Genomic DNA, 16,869 nt, shown 5'->3' on the forward strand with positions numbered 1-16,869 from the left:
GTGGATACGCATTGTTCTGCTTCTATCCTGATGACAGCCACCTGTCAATCAAATCACACCATGCTTCATCATCTGTTTCCTTCTGAATGGGACCATTATTTACACAGTCATTTCAGATTGTCTTGAAGAAGACTTGAAACTAGAGATTGAGACCAGAATGTTGCCCCCAGAAGTTTTTCTGAACTAATAAATGAGGTGAGAAGTCGTCTCAGTTTGTGCTGAGATAGATAGGACCGGACGATGGCGCCCCCTGCTGGAGGTTTGACAGACTGCAGGCTGAAGACACTTCCTGTCTCACTGCTGCCTGCTTTAGGCGTTTTAAAAAGCACTCTGCCTGACAGAGGTTGCTGATCGGAGAGAAAATGGAGAAAAGACAGCAGCAGTATTCATGTTTCCATCATTCACTTCTCGGCACATTTTGAAGATTCTCATGAGAAAAGCTTGATGGGAACACCATAGTTAATGCTCTAAACAGGAGATGGAAACTTTTAGTGAATAAGTTCTGAACATTTAATCACGATTGATCAGCTGTTTAAGCTTGTCTTCTTCTGTTAACTGATGAATTAGCCTTCAGTGACGAATCACACTGCCACAGAGCAGTTCACCTGGAAAAAAAAAGCACAGTCGACACAGCGTGAGTGTTTGTGGTACATTCCCTTTACTGACATTCAATGTCAATAGTTTACATTGCATACAAGTAAATCATATAGAAAAACTATGAACATCAACATTTACACTCTATGTACATACAGTATGGCTTATGAAAGAAGCGGTCAGCTGATCATGTTCGCACACAGCGGAAGACTTCAGGATCCAGTCGCTCAATGGAAAACGGAAATAAAAAATCAGCTCGGAAATAATTATCGTTGAGGACAAAATATTCCCTCTGAAATTGTTACTTTTCTCTGCGTACTTGAGGAAAACGTGCTAGACTCTGATCGTTCACAGAGGTTTTTGAATTTTGTGAGAATACAGAAAAAGCAAACGACACTCTTCTCCTCCTAAAAAATGTAAACAAACTTCCACAGAATTTAATTTGAATTCTGATGCAGTTGTTTAAAAAGCAACAATCCCTGCAATAAATTAATAAAATGAAACATTGAAGCACAGAAGAGCCTGAAAACTCCTTCCAAACTTTGCGGATGAAGCCTCCAAAATCCCCCAAAATGCTCTCAGGTCAAAATGTGGCGAGAAAAAACTAAATTAGAAGAAATAAGACAAATTTGGGAATTTGTTGGCACGGTAACAATCTTTGGGATTATTCCATGAACGCTGCGTCCACTCCTGCTTTCATCTGATATAATGTGTTCAGATTTCTATTCTCAACATACTTAAGACAATGCCTCATTTGAATATTGAAATAGATTTTTTTTTGGAGCTGAAGCAACTTATAATACAAAAGAGAATTGTCTTAATCAAAGTGGGGAAGTTTCATGTTTTCACCTGTAGTGTGTATTTAACCCTCCAACTTTTCCACTGAACCACATTCAGAAGTTCTTAGCGGTCGATAAGATCAGGACGAATAATAACAATGTTCACATGTGCACCTGCCTCTAAAAACAGCATCATGCGGCCGGTTTCAGCAGTTTTAGTGTCTGTTTCTACAAACAACAACAGTCTGACAACAAGACTATATTTGGACTCTAGCTTTAGAAAGTTCGTCACTCGCAAGAGTTTAACATGATTCAAACTGTTAATGCCTCGAACAGATCCATGTCCATGTAATTAAACAGCAATTAATGATTACTACCATTATTGTTTCCTTGTTTCTGTCTCTATAAAATGGATTGTTTAGTCTATAAAATGTTAGCAATGAGTGAAAAAATGCCCGACATCATTTCCCAGAGGTAATGTCTTCACATGTTTTATCTAACAGTCTGAAGGTTTTCTGTTCATGATGAAAAACGGCACATTTACAAAGCAGAAACTGATGAATGTGCATTTATCTTGCCCTGTTTCATTAAAGAGGACCTGTTGTGCTTTTTATCAGGTTCATACTCTCCACTAAACTTTATTTGAAACTTTTTGCCACCTTTAATTTGAAAATCCGACATTGTAACGATATATTTATGAAAGAAAAGAAGAACAGATCCCCTTTAATCAGCTAAATGTTTCAGCAGTGGATGAAACCTGCAGAATAAACTGAACTCAAGTTGTGGCTGGATCACACGACACGACTTCAGCTCTCGCTTTCTCCTCGCTGAAGGTTTTTGGAGCTCGGCAACAAGAGTCACGGCTCAAATCTGCTGTTGGCTCGGAGGGAGAGCACCGTGTGTGAGCCGTTCAAAGACGCCACCTGCTGATGCATCGCCGACATGTTACAGACAGCCAGTATGCTGAAATATCTGGAGCTGCAGCATGGAGACACAGTGCGGGGTATTTTAACTGAATTACACGTAGACATTTATCAATACGTCTTTTCTAAACTTTCTGCTCCACAACAACATACAGCGTTTAAACTGTATGTTGTTGTGTGTACGGCTAATAGCCCCGCTACTGTAACGCCGGTGATCTCGCTACGAGCCGGGGGACAGCAGAGCCGCCGAGAGACCTTTTGCCTTTCAACTTTCGCTCTAAACTATTTAAAACACCATCTACAGCTAAAGAGAGTTTCGCGTCTGCTGCAGCCATGTTGGATCCGAGAGAAAACTACAAGCTTCCGTCTGCCGGGTAGTACGCGTAATCGTCTCTCCGTCCCTCCCCGCTCTGTGATTGGATCCCTAAAACAGGGCTAAGAAAGCTCTCTGGTTTCCAGACCCTTTCGCAGTTCGAAATGAAATCAAGCACGCAAGGCAGTCTGGGTACACCCAGGCTAGCTGTTTTAGAATCCGAATCGGAAATACTTTTTTGAGTGAAATTCTGTTTTGTTCCAGTTCCTCCAACCAAGAATAGAAAGAAATACGCCATGGAAAAAATTATTAGACCACCCTTGTTTTGTTCATTTTCTTGTTCATTTTAATGCCTGGTACAACTAAAGGTACATTTGTTTTGACAAATATAATGATAAACTCTTATCAGCTATTTTTGTTGTTAATTTTAGAGCTGATATCTAGACATTTTGCATGGGTTTCTTGATAATGATTTTGGTTATTATCAAGAAAACCATTAAAAATGTGGGCGGTCTAATAATTTTTTCCATGACCATATTTTCTTTGTGGTAAGCTCGAGCCGTCCCTGTGGTCGACCCGCTCCTCATCACAAACACTCATGTTGCAGCGTGTGAACAGTGGCGAGCTTTACAGTCAGGTAGTGTGAACTCAGCATTACTCAGGTTCGTTTAGTTCAGCCGCAGAGCTTCACGGGGAATCGAACCCCCGACCCCGGCAGCGTTAATGTTTTGTTCTACTTTTAGAGTTGCACAGCACATGTCACATGATGGGGTTATATTAATAAATATCCTGTAAATATACTTAATATCGCTGTTTATTGCTGTAACGTAGAAACTCTTTAAAACAGAGCGCTGAATTTTTCCTACGTTACCAGAAAGTTTCCACGTGGCCTCGGAGCTGATCGTGGCCTGGCGGGTTTCAGACCTTCAGGAGGCTGGAGAGGAAAAACTGACCTTCTTCTCTGACCTCCTGCAGCCGAGCAGAGGGCCCCGGGAGCAAAGGCACCAAGCAGTTTTTTTTATTTTCCCTTTTGGTTTGGGGAGTTTGCAGCGCGGTCAGCCGGTGCCGTGGCTGCTGTACTCGAAGATGCCCTTCTTGAAGAACGGGGAGAACTCACAGATGGCGTGTTTGGTGAGGTGGAAGGCGTCTGCGTCGGCTCGCAGAGGAGAGCCCGAGGACGACAGCATCACCCGGAACAAGTTCCTCAGGTAACGCTGCAGAGAAACAGCCGCAGAGTCACCTCACACGCCCACAACTCATTTATCTTTCTCAGAGCACACGGTGAGTAAAACATGTCTGACCTCCAAGTGATTCCGGCGCTCGGCGACCATCCGCTCATCGCGGTTTCCAAACAGTTTCTTGGGAGGAAACTCGAGAGCCGCCAGCTGGAACAGACACACAAACTTCAGCGACACGGGCAACAAAAAAAGCATAATTTCTGAAGAAAAGTAAATAATAATAATTTAGAAAATAGGACTAAGAGAGGCTGTTTACACAGAGCAGGGAGGAGAGGCCGAAAACATGACAATACTTCAATATGTACGATATGTGGAAAAAACTTTTAGAATATATAAAAAAAAAAGAAAAAATATTAGTTACTTTAATAATTTTTTTACAAAAATGAATGCGCCAAAGAAATTCAAATTGCATTTGTATTCTTTTTTTTAATGATTAATGGTATTATATTGATGTTATACTGTGCAAAATATTTGAGTTCTCCCTAATTTAATAAACTTTTCATTGCATTATATAAAATATAATGAAAAATGGGGACACAGTGAGTAAATTGAAGCAGAAAACGTCCTGAAAGGGCTCGTTGGGGTTCAAAGGGTTAAAGTTTAAACAGTAGTCAGAGAGGATGAACCCGTCTCACCTCCGGATACTTTAATTTGAGGCTCTTGTGCATTTCCCGGAAGCGACTGTAACGTCTGAACACGGTCCATGTCTCTTCCATCACAGTGATCTGATCAGAGACAGAAACATGTTGGAGGTCAGAACACTCAACCTGCAACGACTCCTGAAGCGTTCACACTGAAAGCAACTGAAGCGACACGATCACATGACCTCAGAATATATGTCAGCCCAGATGTGCATCACTCACTTTTATTTAATAATCCCAGTTATGTTTCCTTTGTACAGTGGTATTAAACATAACATTATGATGTGTTAAAGTGTGGTTTACTGATGTTCTAATGTGATTTAAAGTTCTTTATTGATTTCTCTGTTTAAGTTATAATTAATTAAATTAGTTTGGATACTATTTCAGTTGTAGAAATGAAACCACTTTATAGAGAAAAAGATAATAAATTATTTCTAAAGGAACCTGTTGACTGCTTCACCTAAAAATACAAAAGAAAATGTAATGTAAAATGTAAAAGTGTACCTAATAAAATGGCCACTCAGCAGTGGTGGAAAGTTACTAAGTACATTTACTCAAATAAAGTACTTCAATATATTTTTTTGTACTTTTCTTTCTTTATTTCTACCCCACTCCATCCCAGAGGGATTTATATATATATATATATATATATATATATATATATATATATATATACACTTTTAAAAAACTCCTGAAGACCCAGCTCTTCAGAGAGCATCTTCTCTCCTAGACCACATGATAAGTCTACTCCTCAAAGAATTGTCACTAGCACTAATAGCTCTTATTGCACTATACCTTGATTGTTTGCTTTTTACTCTTCCTGTAAGTCGCTTTGGATAAAAGCGTCTGCTAAATGACTAAATGTATATATATATATATATATATATTCATTTTTTATTTCTTTTTTTAATAGACTTTTTACTGTTTTGTTTGTTGATACTGATTTTTGAAGAAAAAAAATTCCGGATTTTCTTTAAGCTGTTTTTTTTCTTTTTTAATCTTTGTTTTTGTTGTTGTTTTTTTAAAACATTCTTTTTAGACTTTACTGTTTGTTTTTTCACATTTCTGATTTTTTTCCTTCTATTTTTTTATTGTTTTATAATTATTTTTTCTTTTCCTTTTTCTTTTCCTAAAGTATTTTTTTTAAATTACTGTTTATCAATTCTTTTTTCTTTTTAATTTTTTTTTAATCATGTTTTAAAATTTCTTTTTTTCTTTACAGATATTGACTGTATACTATCTGTACTTTTAAAGAAATTATCTGTAAAACTAATTATGGTTGGTTACTGCTCTGTTTTTTTATACAGGTATTTACAGTACTTTGGTGCAAATACTTTTGTACTTTTACTCTAGAAAGACTTTGAATGTAGTACTTTTACTTCACAGCATGACTTTTAAATAATAAGCGGCACTTATAAGTTCAGTTTATCAACGGTCTCTGTGAATTTGCAGGCGGAAGAGAAAACGAACAGAAGACGAGTCTGAATAGAATGACAGCTGATGATGTTTAACATATTCTATAGCCCAAAAATGGCCTTAAAAAATAGGAGATAAGAAAAAAAACACAGCATGTTTGGACGGAAAGAAAAAGACTGACGATGATGATGATGATGAACTCACCTTCACCTCGAACTCAAAGTGCTCGTCCTTCCCCTGCCCGCGGAGAACGTAACGAGGAATGCTAATTTTAACGGGATCCTGAAGGCCGTCGGAGCTCGAACCGAGAGGACGAGAGACCAGGTGCTGCAGAGGAAGTCACCAGGAGACAGGAAACAGAGGAGGAGGAGAAGAAGAAAGGAGGTGGAGAGTAAAGGGTCGACTCAGGAAAAATTACAGTACTTGTCCTGAAACAATTTCATGAACTTGATTTGAGAATAATTTAGTGTGATGGACAAATATAATCAGACAAAAACAATCATAGAATCTTTATTACAGTTCTCACAAAATTAACATGTTCTCATTGTACATTTTTTAAAGGCACATATTACACTAATCTTATTTAATCTGAAATCACTTCACGTCATAATAAATCCTCATATTTTCAATCATTTTTTTCTTAAAGTGCAGCTGCAAAATTTTGTGTGACATTAACATTTTCCCTTTGAACCAAGATTTTTAAAAAATCAAACAAGAATCATAAAGAGCCATCAACATGACTAAACAAAGCCAAAACAAATGTAACTCTCTCTTCTTTCCTTCATTGTGACAACATATAAACTACAGAAATGACAGTTAACACACATCAACAGTGCTTTCTCATTTCAGTGGACAATCTTTGGGATTTTGTGGCAAAGTGGCCAAATCACACAATTTACATGTGAACAGACTGAGAAGTTCATAAAATGTTTTTAAAAATATTCTAAAAGTACCTTTAGATGTGTCTGATTTTCAACTTTTTTCAAATCACTGAATTATTTTATTGTCTCGATAAATGTTCCTGAATGAAGGTGACCAATAATGTATTTATGTTTTAATTCTCTCTTTATTTTGGACTCAGGGGTTGGGCCGATGACTGAGCACAACGTTGTCATTTTTTAAATCCTCACCCCTCATCAACACCAGCAGCAGGTTCAGTGGAGGACTCTGGTTGTCTGAGGGGTGAATAAAAATAAAAAGGGCGGCACCGGCTTGCAGAAAGCTTTTCAGCATGTGGGGCAACCTAGAGTACTATCATGTTTTTCAGTTTTAAGGCCACCCCAGAGAATACTTCTTCTTGTTTCCTGGGAGGGCACTGCATCCCATTTTATCCACCAAAGGAGCATCTAACAGGGTTGGGTTGGACAATAATATTGTCATCCAAACTGATCAAATCGTCCGGGCACAAACCCCACTACAGGGGCTTTAATATCCACCATTGAAACTCATCAACATCAATCATATTAATTATTTCACCAGAAAGTAGTTCACTGGTAGATAGATTGTAAAAATAAGTGCGTTCTTTAACATTTTAATTAACTATCTTCTACTTTAGATCCGTTGATGTGACAACAGAGTGTGCACCTTCAGCTGCACTTATGAAATCAGTCTGTGCACCATTAAATTAATCAGAATTGTTACTTTTTAAGCACTTAATAAATGCCAACACAGACACACGCTCAGGTGTAGGTGTAGATGCAGGACTTTTTAAACACAAAGCTGGTCGGCGATGGATGATGGCATTGTCCATCAGCCCAACCCGAGCATCTATGGGCACTTAAGCCCTTTACATACTCTACAAGAACAGAGAAATTTGATTTTGTTCTCAAGGTGGCAAGAACAAGAACAGAGTTATTTCTGGCCAGGACATTTCATACTTCACAAGAAACTCCACTGCAGAACTCCTCATAGGGCCCTCCCACTGCAGCACACATCGAATTCAAATCCTCTGTTCTTGCAGAGTATGTATTAGCCTTTACGCAGGTTTGTGGCTGCATCATGGCATGCTAAAAAAGAACCAATTCTGATTAATTAATTGGTTTTGCAAGTGCAACTGAAGGTGCACACTTGGGCTGTTCAAGTTCGAACAAATCCAAAGACAATTCCTTCAAAATAATTTTAACTTTACGATCTCTCTTTTTTTTTTTTTTTTTTTTTAACAGTTCATGGAACAAACTACTTTCTGGAAACAAGAAGGTCACAATTAATAAGATGATAGAGTCTCGTATTCGTCCTGGTGGACATAGGTACCTCCTGCTGTTGGCTTTATGATCAGATGTGCAGTTGTGGATGACGATTGTACAGACGATATCATCGGCATCATGATATGCCAACCCTAAAGTATGTTGCATTGCTAAATGACTCCAGGTGAAACTGCCTTTAGCTGTGGAACTCAGATACACAAATGATTAATCACGATTACTGCTTCTGAGGTGCAACCAAAAGACAACTTCCAGGAATCGCACTGATTTCTGGAACCAGAGATGGACGCCACATCAGCCGAGCCTCGCCTACACTCCACCCTCTTCTCTCGAGTTTGTGATTTGTGAGTTGTAAATGTGATATCGACCACCAGGCAGTTGTCGTTCTGCTTCACAAGTAGGCATCTGATGTCTGAACGCTTGCGGAGTTCAAGTCCCTGAAACTGGGGTTTGGCAGGGACCAGGCTGGAACCCCGCGGTGCCGGGTGAAAGACGCCGTCCTCCCGGAGAAGAGCCACATGAGTGTCTGTTAGGAGGAACTGACAAATGCCATTCTGGTGATTGCGGGTAGAGTTCTTGACCTCAACGCTGGTGTAGAGCAGAGAACAAATGTGTGCCAGAGAAGGTTTGCCAGGACCATCCATGTTGCCATGGATGACGTAGAGCAAGTCTGCCAGGACCCGCTTGAACCTGGAGGTGACGTGAAGGCCGTTGTCCAGCATGATATCAGGAACTCTGGACGTCCAATCCAGAGACAGGGCCATGAGGTCATCGGAGAGTAAGGGGTGATCTTCAGCCCCTTTAGAGAACTTTTCAGAAGAAAGGACCTTCAGTAAGGCCTTGCAGAACTCCTGAGTGAGCTCTTTGCTGTGGGTAAAGACTACCAAGAGGGTGTCTTCGGTGCAGCCGATTAGGCGAACGTGTTGCCCTGCCAAGCTAACCTGGATCTCCTTGATTTCCATGAGCTTAAAGTGGTGACAAACAGCTAAGGTGCCATCTGACTTTGCTTCACTTGACAGCACCGTAATGTCCTTCCCTGACAAAAGCAAGCACCCAGGCTTTGGTATCGGCTGCTTCCTGTTGGCAGTTTTGAGCCAGAAGACACTCAAAGGCTTGTTGACTTTCACTCGAGGAGACAGAGATTCCAACGTGTCTTGCATCTCCTGAGAAGAAAGTGATTGTAACTGAGACAAAGCTGGTGGCAGCTGGACCAGATTCTGATAAAACACTTCAGGACATGTGTTTTTGAGAGACGACACGGAGCCTTCGGGCCATCCCGAGACGCCTGGGATTGTAGAGATGCCACAACTCTGAGGAAGACTTGGGGTGCAATCTCTCGACAGATCAACCACGCGGACTTTGTTTTCCGTAGGGTTGCAAGGTTGTGGCTCTGGTTTAGGCTGCATTTGATTGATCAGTGGCAGCTCTTTGGACACCATGGTCACATACTGAGTGAGCACATCCTTCATTTCACCCATTCCTACATTTTGAATGATGTCCCGTGTGCCTTGTAGCCTTCTACCGGCGTCTTTGTACGCTTCGGAGAGCTTTCCAGTAAAATACCCAAAAAACTTGCTCCTGTTGGTCCACGTTTTCTCAGTTTCTGTGTTTGTCTCTTGTTTTATTTGAGCATGAACTGATTCCTTTGCCCCTTGCTTGCAATTAATGCCGCCATTGACAGAGTTCTGCAACTTTGACAACTGATCATTGGAAAGTTCTTCACATTGTACCTTCCTAGGGTCACACTTTTCAACATCTTTATCCTCATCAGGAACATAACCGGGGAAATCTTTTCTTTTTTTATAAGTGATATTCTCATTTTCATCAAATCTGTTTGTCCCAGAGGCCACACAGACCTTGTGTTGTCCAATATCTCCATGATCAAGTTCACAAACAGTTCGGCCCACTCCTCTGAGAGGGATATTCACTGCTCCCTGCCACCATTTGTTTTTGTCACAATCTTCACAAGTTTTTGACACTTGCTCTTTGTCAATGAATACTTCAGCTGAGGATTCTAGTTTTTCTTCTCTGTGAGGCTTTGAGAGGTCTTTCTCTGGTTCCCCCGACTTGTTTTCCTGGATGTGAGGAGGGGAGTTAGCCTCGAGCTTCAGGGCAGGTAGGAAGCTAGACCACAACCCGCTGTCTCTCTGTGTGCACAAGGGGGGAGTCCATGACTACATCGCCAAGAAGGACGTGAAGGCTCTTTGAATTAAGCTGAAGTCCATAATTCACCCCCAATGAGAATTACAGTTCCTCCATCACCAGGTGCACAGGTGAGTCGTAAGTGATTCAAATTGGTGGAAAAGAAGTTTGGCATGCAAATTAGGATGACAAGTGTACAAAAAAAATGCTCAGCTTCTTTATTGTTTAATTCAAACACAGGTAAAGCAGCATTTGCAAATAGTTCTTATGAGTGTAACCTTTGAAATTTTAATGTTTTTGAAGTTTGTAGTTTATACTATTTGACTGAAAAGGACATCTGCAAATACTGTTTTACCGATGTTTGATTCCAGGTTGTTTGAAAAGTTTGACTGTCAGCTGAAAATTGGCATTTTTTTGTTGTATGTTAGTCTAATGTCCATGCATCAGTTTGTTACCATAAAAAAAGGAGAATGGGCTTCCTTTTCTTGGTTCCTCAGAACCCAAGTGAAACATTCAGAGTTGAACATTTTTCAGGATTGACATGAGCCACAAAATGTGCCTTTTCAAAGTGGTTTTGTTTTCTTTAATTCCAATCACTTGCATTCCTGTTTGACAACCCTGTATATTTAAATGGAAACCCATTCAAAACTCCCTTTAAAATGTTTAATTTAATTTTTAAAATTATATGAGGAATCATGTTTAGATTTTACCATGCATAACAGTAAAAACACATTTATTAAAATGAAAAAAATGAGAGCCTCACCACTTTAAAAATGTATAGCTGGATGTAATTGTTGATTATAAAATTGCTGAAAACAAAATAACATCCTGGTCTTACCTCATATTTAAGCCTCCTTGGATTAATGTTTTGCAGCTTTTCATCATCCTGAAAAGAATGAAACTATACATCAACTCTTCAGTATTATTAAATATTGAATATACACAGAATGCTTTAATTTGCAAAATAACAAGCAGGATGTTTTTATTATTAACCCAATACTGTAGATGATGAAAGGAGAAAGGGAATAATTAAACAAAACCAGAATAAATTAAAAACCAGGTGGGAAGGAAACCAATTAAAAGAGCAGCTAGCCAAACTGATTGATAGATCTGTGACTTAGTCAATCCATAACCGTTTTTGGGGAATCATGCAGATTAGAGAGCAGGGAAGGTCTCACACAGAGCAGGTGGATCCTGGTCTTACCTCATCTGTTAATCTAACAGAGCTACAGTCACTAGCTTCCTCCTCCTCCTGCAGGGTTAAAGAGCTAAATATCAGTTCTACACACAGAAAGACGCTTCGACTCACTGAACTACTGGATTTCTCTGTTCACTCTTGAGTTTAAGAGCAAAACATGAACATTCAGAGTGGAAATAAAGCCACAGATAAGACATATAAAGACTGGAGGCAACAGTGAGCACTGAGCAAAGAGAAATCAGCTGCTCTAAAAATTTCCAATAGCAGCAGATCCTTTATTTACCTCACCTGGTGAGAGGACCAGCCATTTACCACACTTCTATAAGAGAATTTTATGTTTTTAACAGGATCTGGTTTGTGCAAACACACATTTTTGGACACGTTTTAAATTACACATGTAGAATAAAGTGACTCTGAGAGAAATACCAACATTTTAAGCTTCCTTTTGGACACTTTTTATAATGGAAACTTTCATCACCAATGATCCGTTCAAGACCGTCGAAAAGTTGTCACGAGTCGTGTTTCCATCAACAAATTTCTATTGTGCATTTTGAAAATTCTCATGAAAAAAAACTTGTTGGAAACATCAAAATATGACAAAACCTTTTGAAAATGCTCATAAAAGTTTATACTCTCTCGAGGTGTTTTTGTCTTTTTCTAATAACGGTTAATGCTCTAAACAGGAGATGGAGACTTTTTGTGAATAAGTTCTTAACATTTAATCACATGACTGATCAGCTGGCATCCTCTGGCATGAAAGAACAATGAGCAGTTGAATCTAATTCCTGAAGACTTCTCTCCATTTTCTCTCTTTTTGTTGTTGTTTTCTGTTCTTTTCCTCCTGTTTACTGACAGATTAGCCTACAGCCACACATCACACTGCCACCTGCTGGTTAAAGTTTGTCACTGCAGGTTTGTTTTTTGATGGCAATTCACATTTTCTTTAATTAATCATTTCAAAATGTCGCTTCAAAATTCAATTTGACTTTAATGAAAACACGGCTACTGATTATGTGTGGAATAATGAATGTTTTCCATCCAACATTTGGTGTCTTGTGTTGTTTCTAATGTTGCTTTTTCCTCATTAAAGGTCTGGATGTACTTAAAGTGTGAACCTCTGTGTCAGAATCAATTTTTTTTTGCCTCGTCCTTATAATTAAACTAATAGCTAAAAACAACAAAGATTGAAGATTAGACAGGACTTCTATTTACAGCATGTGGAAAACAGGCGTTTATATAAAAATAAGCATATATTAAATGCACCAATGACCAACAACATAAATAAAATGTCTTTAGAAGGGTTTCTGTAAGTTGTGAACAATAGAAACAAAGAAATAAACACTGAGTGGTTTTGGTTGGTTTTTAAAGCCTGAACTAAATAAAGTTCTTACCCTGAGAGATTCACAGGACAGAGACAGATCCATGTTGCTGCTGCTGCCGTTGAGAAGATTCATCTTCCGTAACCGTCGCTGGACTTCCTCTTCAATGTACGCGTTTATTCTGGTGATGAAGAATCAACGTTAGAAACAGTGTAAGCACATGAAAGTAAAATAGTATAAAAAGTTAACCCTCTGAACCTTCCGAACCCTCCTGTGGGATTGAAACGTAGGTTTTCTTTAAAAGAATGCCAAAAATTCAGCGTTTATCATAAAAAGACACTAAAAAACTAGAATTTTCCAATTGTCCTTGAACAGATCACCAGTTATGAGTGCTTACGTTATAAAAATTGCCCAAAACTTGTGTTATAATGTTGATATTTCTGTCAGAATCTCGTTGTTATTTTTCTATGTGTCATTTAAAATAAAGCCACTAACCAGATCCTGTTAAAAACATTAAATTCTAAACAGAGCAGAGAGGAGAGGACAGGAGAGGCTGTTTACACAGAGCAGAGAGGAGAGGACAGGAGAGGCTGTTTACACAGAGCAGAGAGGAGAGGACTGGAGAGGCTGGGAACATGACAATACTTCAATATGTACAATATGTGGAGAAAACTGGTTTTTGGTTTTTATACCTTTTAAAAATATATATTTTTATATATATATTTGGTTATTTTTCAGACTTTTTGGTAATGTTGTCCTTTTTTTTTACAACATTTGTGACACTTGGAAAAGTGTTTTTATATAAATTTGATTTTATATTAAAAAAAAAATCTGATAAATTCAACTTTTTTCTGATTTCTGTCATCCTGTGTTATTCTGCATAAAGATATGTTTGAGTTCTTCCCACTTCTAGCCATGATTGTGCTGATTAGAGCTGCAGGACTTATACATTTAGAGATATTCTATTTATTGCAGTGAAACACAAGGACACAGAGAGGAAAATGTAAAAAGAGCAAAAAACACCCTGAAACAGCTCGTTGGGGTTCAGAGGGTTAAATATTTGTGGGATAAAAACAGTAAAGTGAGTGTCGTGGTACCGGTCATCGGACAGCGGCAGCAGCGTGTTCAGACTCTGGATGTGGCTGACCGGAGAGCTCGTCTTGTCGTCGTTACTGATGGAGTGAGTCCTGTTGCTGTCTTCTCCTTCACTGATCCGCTGCCTCAACTTCTGGATCTCTCGCTCCACTCTGCAGAGAAACAACAACACTGTGAGCTCTGTTTCCATCTACAGTCTCTTTTTCGTTACTAACGCAATGTTGAAAAAATGAATTAAGTTGACTGTTGGTCTCAGTTACTCATTTGATTAACCCTCCTGTTATGTTGTGGGTCAAATTGACCCATTTCAAAGTTTAAAAATCTAAAAAAAATATATAGTTAAAGGTGTTTTTTTCGGGGTGAAACTTCTTCTGCTTGGTTTTATTAGTGTAATCAACATATAAAATTAATATTGTTCATATAATATATTTGCATGTTTATATTACATAGATACTGAGGTGATTCATGTTAATTTACCAACATCACTCCATAAAAGAAAAAAATTAAAAAAGCAAAATAAATGTTTAAAAAATTCAGTGTCATGCAAAACCATTGTATTTTATATGTACGTCTTTCCAATGTACATAAAAAAGTTTTAACATGCATTTTTTATGAAAAACTAGTGAATTATCCTCATTAAACCATTATCTGTGAGGGGGAAAGAACACCATCGCACTAAATATCGATTGACATGGTTAGTAATGGAGTTATTAATGAAATATAAACAATGTTTATTGAGATTTTTTGGTTTCTGACACCTTGATAATTAAACATTATGTTGTTCTTGAGAAACGAACATAACAGGAGGGTTAAGTAGAAATACATAAAAGGTGAGAATTTAAACTTGTTCCTGAGATCAATTTTAATTTAAGTTTGTATTTCAATATTTAATAATTTCATCATTTTGAGGATTCTTGTTTTTTTTGTGTTATATTTATTTTATTAAAAAAAAAAAAAATTTAACTTAATAAAACAAATGTTATTTAAAATTTTATTTCTATCAAATACATTAAAATGGCAAAAAAGTATTGAAAATGCACTACAAAAAAAATAAATAATAATAATAATAATTTGCAGAGTTTATTATGGCCTCTAATAGCTTGTCAAGATCTGTTAATACATGGATATCAATCATGCAGATTCATTAAATTATCCTGAATGATGTGTGCAGGCTCTGACCTCTGCTGGTCCAGGTCCACCCCGCTCCTCGGGTTCCTCAGCATCGAGCTCTTGTGTCTCTGCTCGTCGGCGTCGGGCTCCAGGGAGACGCTGCGCCTCAGGGCTGAGTGCCTCCTCTCCAGCCGGGCCACCGCCTGCTCCATGGCCTCCCTCTGCTGCTTCTCCTTCGACTCCAGGATCTCTTTCTCCTTCCTCCTCACCTTCTCCTCCTGCCGCGCCACGTTGGCCGTGAACTCGTAGGTCTCCTGGAGCTGCTGCAGCTGCTGGGCGCTGTGCCAGTGCAGGTTCAGCTTCTCCTCCTTGTCCTCCAGCTCCTTCTCCACCTGGAACAGCGTGTTGTCGAGGCCTGGCGGGCTGTCGCAGTTCCCGTTGCTGCCTCCTCCGCTGCGCTCCAGCAGCTCCGCGGCCCGCTGCTTCTCTTCGGCCAGCGCGGGGAGGAGGCCGTCGGCCACGCTCGCCAGCTGACGCTCCTTGAACTGCAGCCTCTGCTCCGCCTGTCTGACCAGCTGCTCCTCCTGGCAGACGGCCGTGGCGTCCTGCGCCCCCTTCTCCTGCGTCTCCTTCAGCTGCTGGTGTCGTTCTTTGAGGCCGTGTGCGAGGTGCAGCAGCGTGCTGCGCTCGGCGGCGACCTCCTTCTCCAGGCGCTCCCGCTGCTGTCGGAGCTCCTCCTCCAGCTGGCCCAGCTCCTTCACCTGCGCCTCCTTGAAGGCCGTGTACCGCGCCTGGGCGGATCTCGCCTCCTCGCTGGCGTCCTCCACATCTGGCCGCTCTGCAGTCTCTTTGGCACGGAGGAGCGCCTCTCTGATCTCTGCCAGGCCTCTGCGCTCCTCCTCCAGGCGCCGGGTGTCCTCGCGGGTCAGCAGGGCGGCCGCCGCCTCGTGCTTCTCCCTCAGCTGCTCCTCCAGCCTCCCCACCAGGCTCAGCTGCTCCCGCTCCTGCTCCTCCAGCCGCCGCCGCTCGGTCTCCAGGCGGACCTTCTGCTCCTCGCGCTCCCTCTTCAGCCTCTCCAGCTCACGGTAGATCTCAGTCTGCTCTGCGGCCTCCTGCTGCCGCTGCTGCTCCTCGTCCTGCTCCTCCTCGCCCTCCCGCTGCTCTTTCTGATCCTCCTCATGGATCTCGGAGCGTCTCTCCTTCTCAAAGCGCTCCTTCTCGGCCAGGAAGTCTCGCAGGCGGCTCTCGATGTCCTGGCTGCGGCGGCGCAGGTTCTCCTCCTGGTGGAGGATCCGCTGCTGCACCTCCTCAGACTCCTTACGCTGACTCTCCACCTCCTGCTGCAGGCGCTCCAGCTCTGCCTTCTCACTCTGGTGCTTTGCCTCCATCTCCTTGATCAGCCTCCTACAGCAGCAAGAAAACATAAATAGGGGCCAATTTTTACAGAGAAATTAATGCTTCTTTTACCTTTCGCAACCTCAACGTCTGTCAGCCATTATTGATAATAAAATGCAGTTTAAGGCAAAAACCACACAGTTTTTCTCATGCATTATTTTGTACTGGGGTCCCCAGTCTGTGAGCTGCATAAATCGGGTTTGACTGGAAAGCTGAGACTCTTGTGGATTCAATGAGCCCAGTGTTTTTCATGTGTGATGATGTTAGTCCCCAAAGGGGTCCCTTGAGCTCAAGATATCTGAAAGAAAATGGGTTCTAGTCCGATCTCTCTCTCTTTTACCTTTTCAGCTCCAGTTTCTCCAGCTCCTCTCGCTGCTGTCTCTCAAACTCCAGCCTGTAAACACAAAAACTTCCCTCAGCTCTCTATGGCTTCATCCAAAAAACACATGTAAACACTCAACACAACAACAACAACTACTAAAAGTGCAATAAGTGGACACACACG

The 16,869-nt window shown here is 40.5% G+C and overlaps 1 protein-coding gene and 1 long non-coding RNA gene across 6 annotated transcripts in view; both read right to left on the reverse strand.

Annotated features, from left to right (window-relative positions):
* Window positions 1-635: 635 nt before the first annotated feature.
* LOC131970006 (uncharacterized) overlaps window positions 636-16,869 on the reverse strand; it is a 51,385-nt gene continuing 35,151 nt past the window's right edge. Inside the window, exon 2 of the long non-coding RNA XR_009394152.1 lies at window positions 636-2,565. This is a non-coding gene — a long non-coding RNA (uncharacterized LOC131970006). The remainder of the gene's footprint in view (window positions 2,566-16,869) is intronic.
* Window positions 636-16,869, reverse strand: part of kif16ba (kinesin family member 16Ba) — a 32,762-nt gene continuing 16,528 nt past the window's right edge. For 2 of the 5 annotated variants that reach the window (XM_059331173.1, XM_059331181.1), the window contains 7 exons: window positions 16,705-16,758; window positions 15,039-16,373; window positions 13,862-14,011; window positions 12,837-12,945; window positions 11,452-11,499; window positions 11,086-11,133; window positions 6,260-10,252 (listed from right to left, as the gene is read on the reverse strand). In XM_059331173.1, the coding sequence (XP_059187156.1) occupies window positions 8,297-10,252; window positions 11,086-11,133; window positions 11,452-11,499; window positions 12,837-12,945; window positions 13,862-14,011; window positions 15,039-16,373; window positions 16,705-16,758 (3,700 nt within the window). In that variant the 3' untranslated portion in view covers window positions 6,260-8,296. Of the gene's footprint in view, window positions 3,824-3,910; window positions 3,995-4,482; window positions 4,573-6,108; window positions 6,232-6,259; window positions 10,253-11,085; window positions 11,134-11,451; window positions 11,500-12,836; window positions 12,946-13,861; window positions 14,012-15,038; window positions 16,374-16,704; window positions 16,759-16,869 lie in introns of those variants that run through there. The other 3 variants (XM_059331195.1, XM_059331203.1, XM_059331188.1) reach the window with 3 other exon arrangements.

This window comes from Centropristis striata, chromosome 1 (genome assembly GCF_030273125.1).
Source record: "Centropristis striata isolate RG_2023a ecotype Rhode Island chromosome 1, C.striata_1.0, whole genome shotgun sequence".
In the NCBI taxonomy this organism is placed as follows: Eukaryota; Metazoa; Chordata; class Actinopteri; order Perciformes; family Serranidae; genus Centropristis; species Centropristis striata.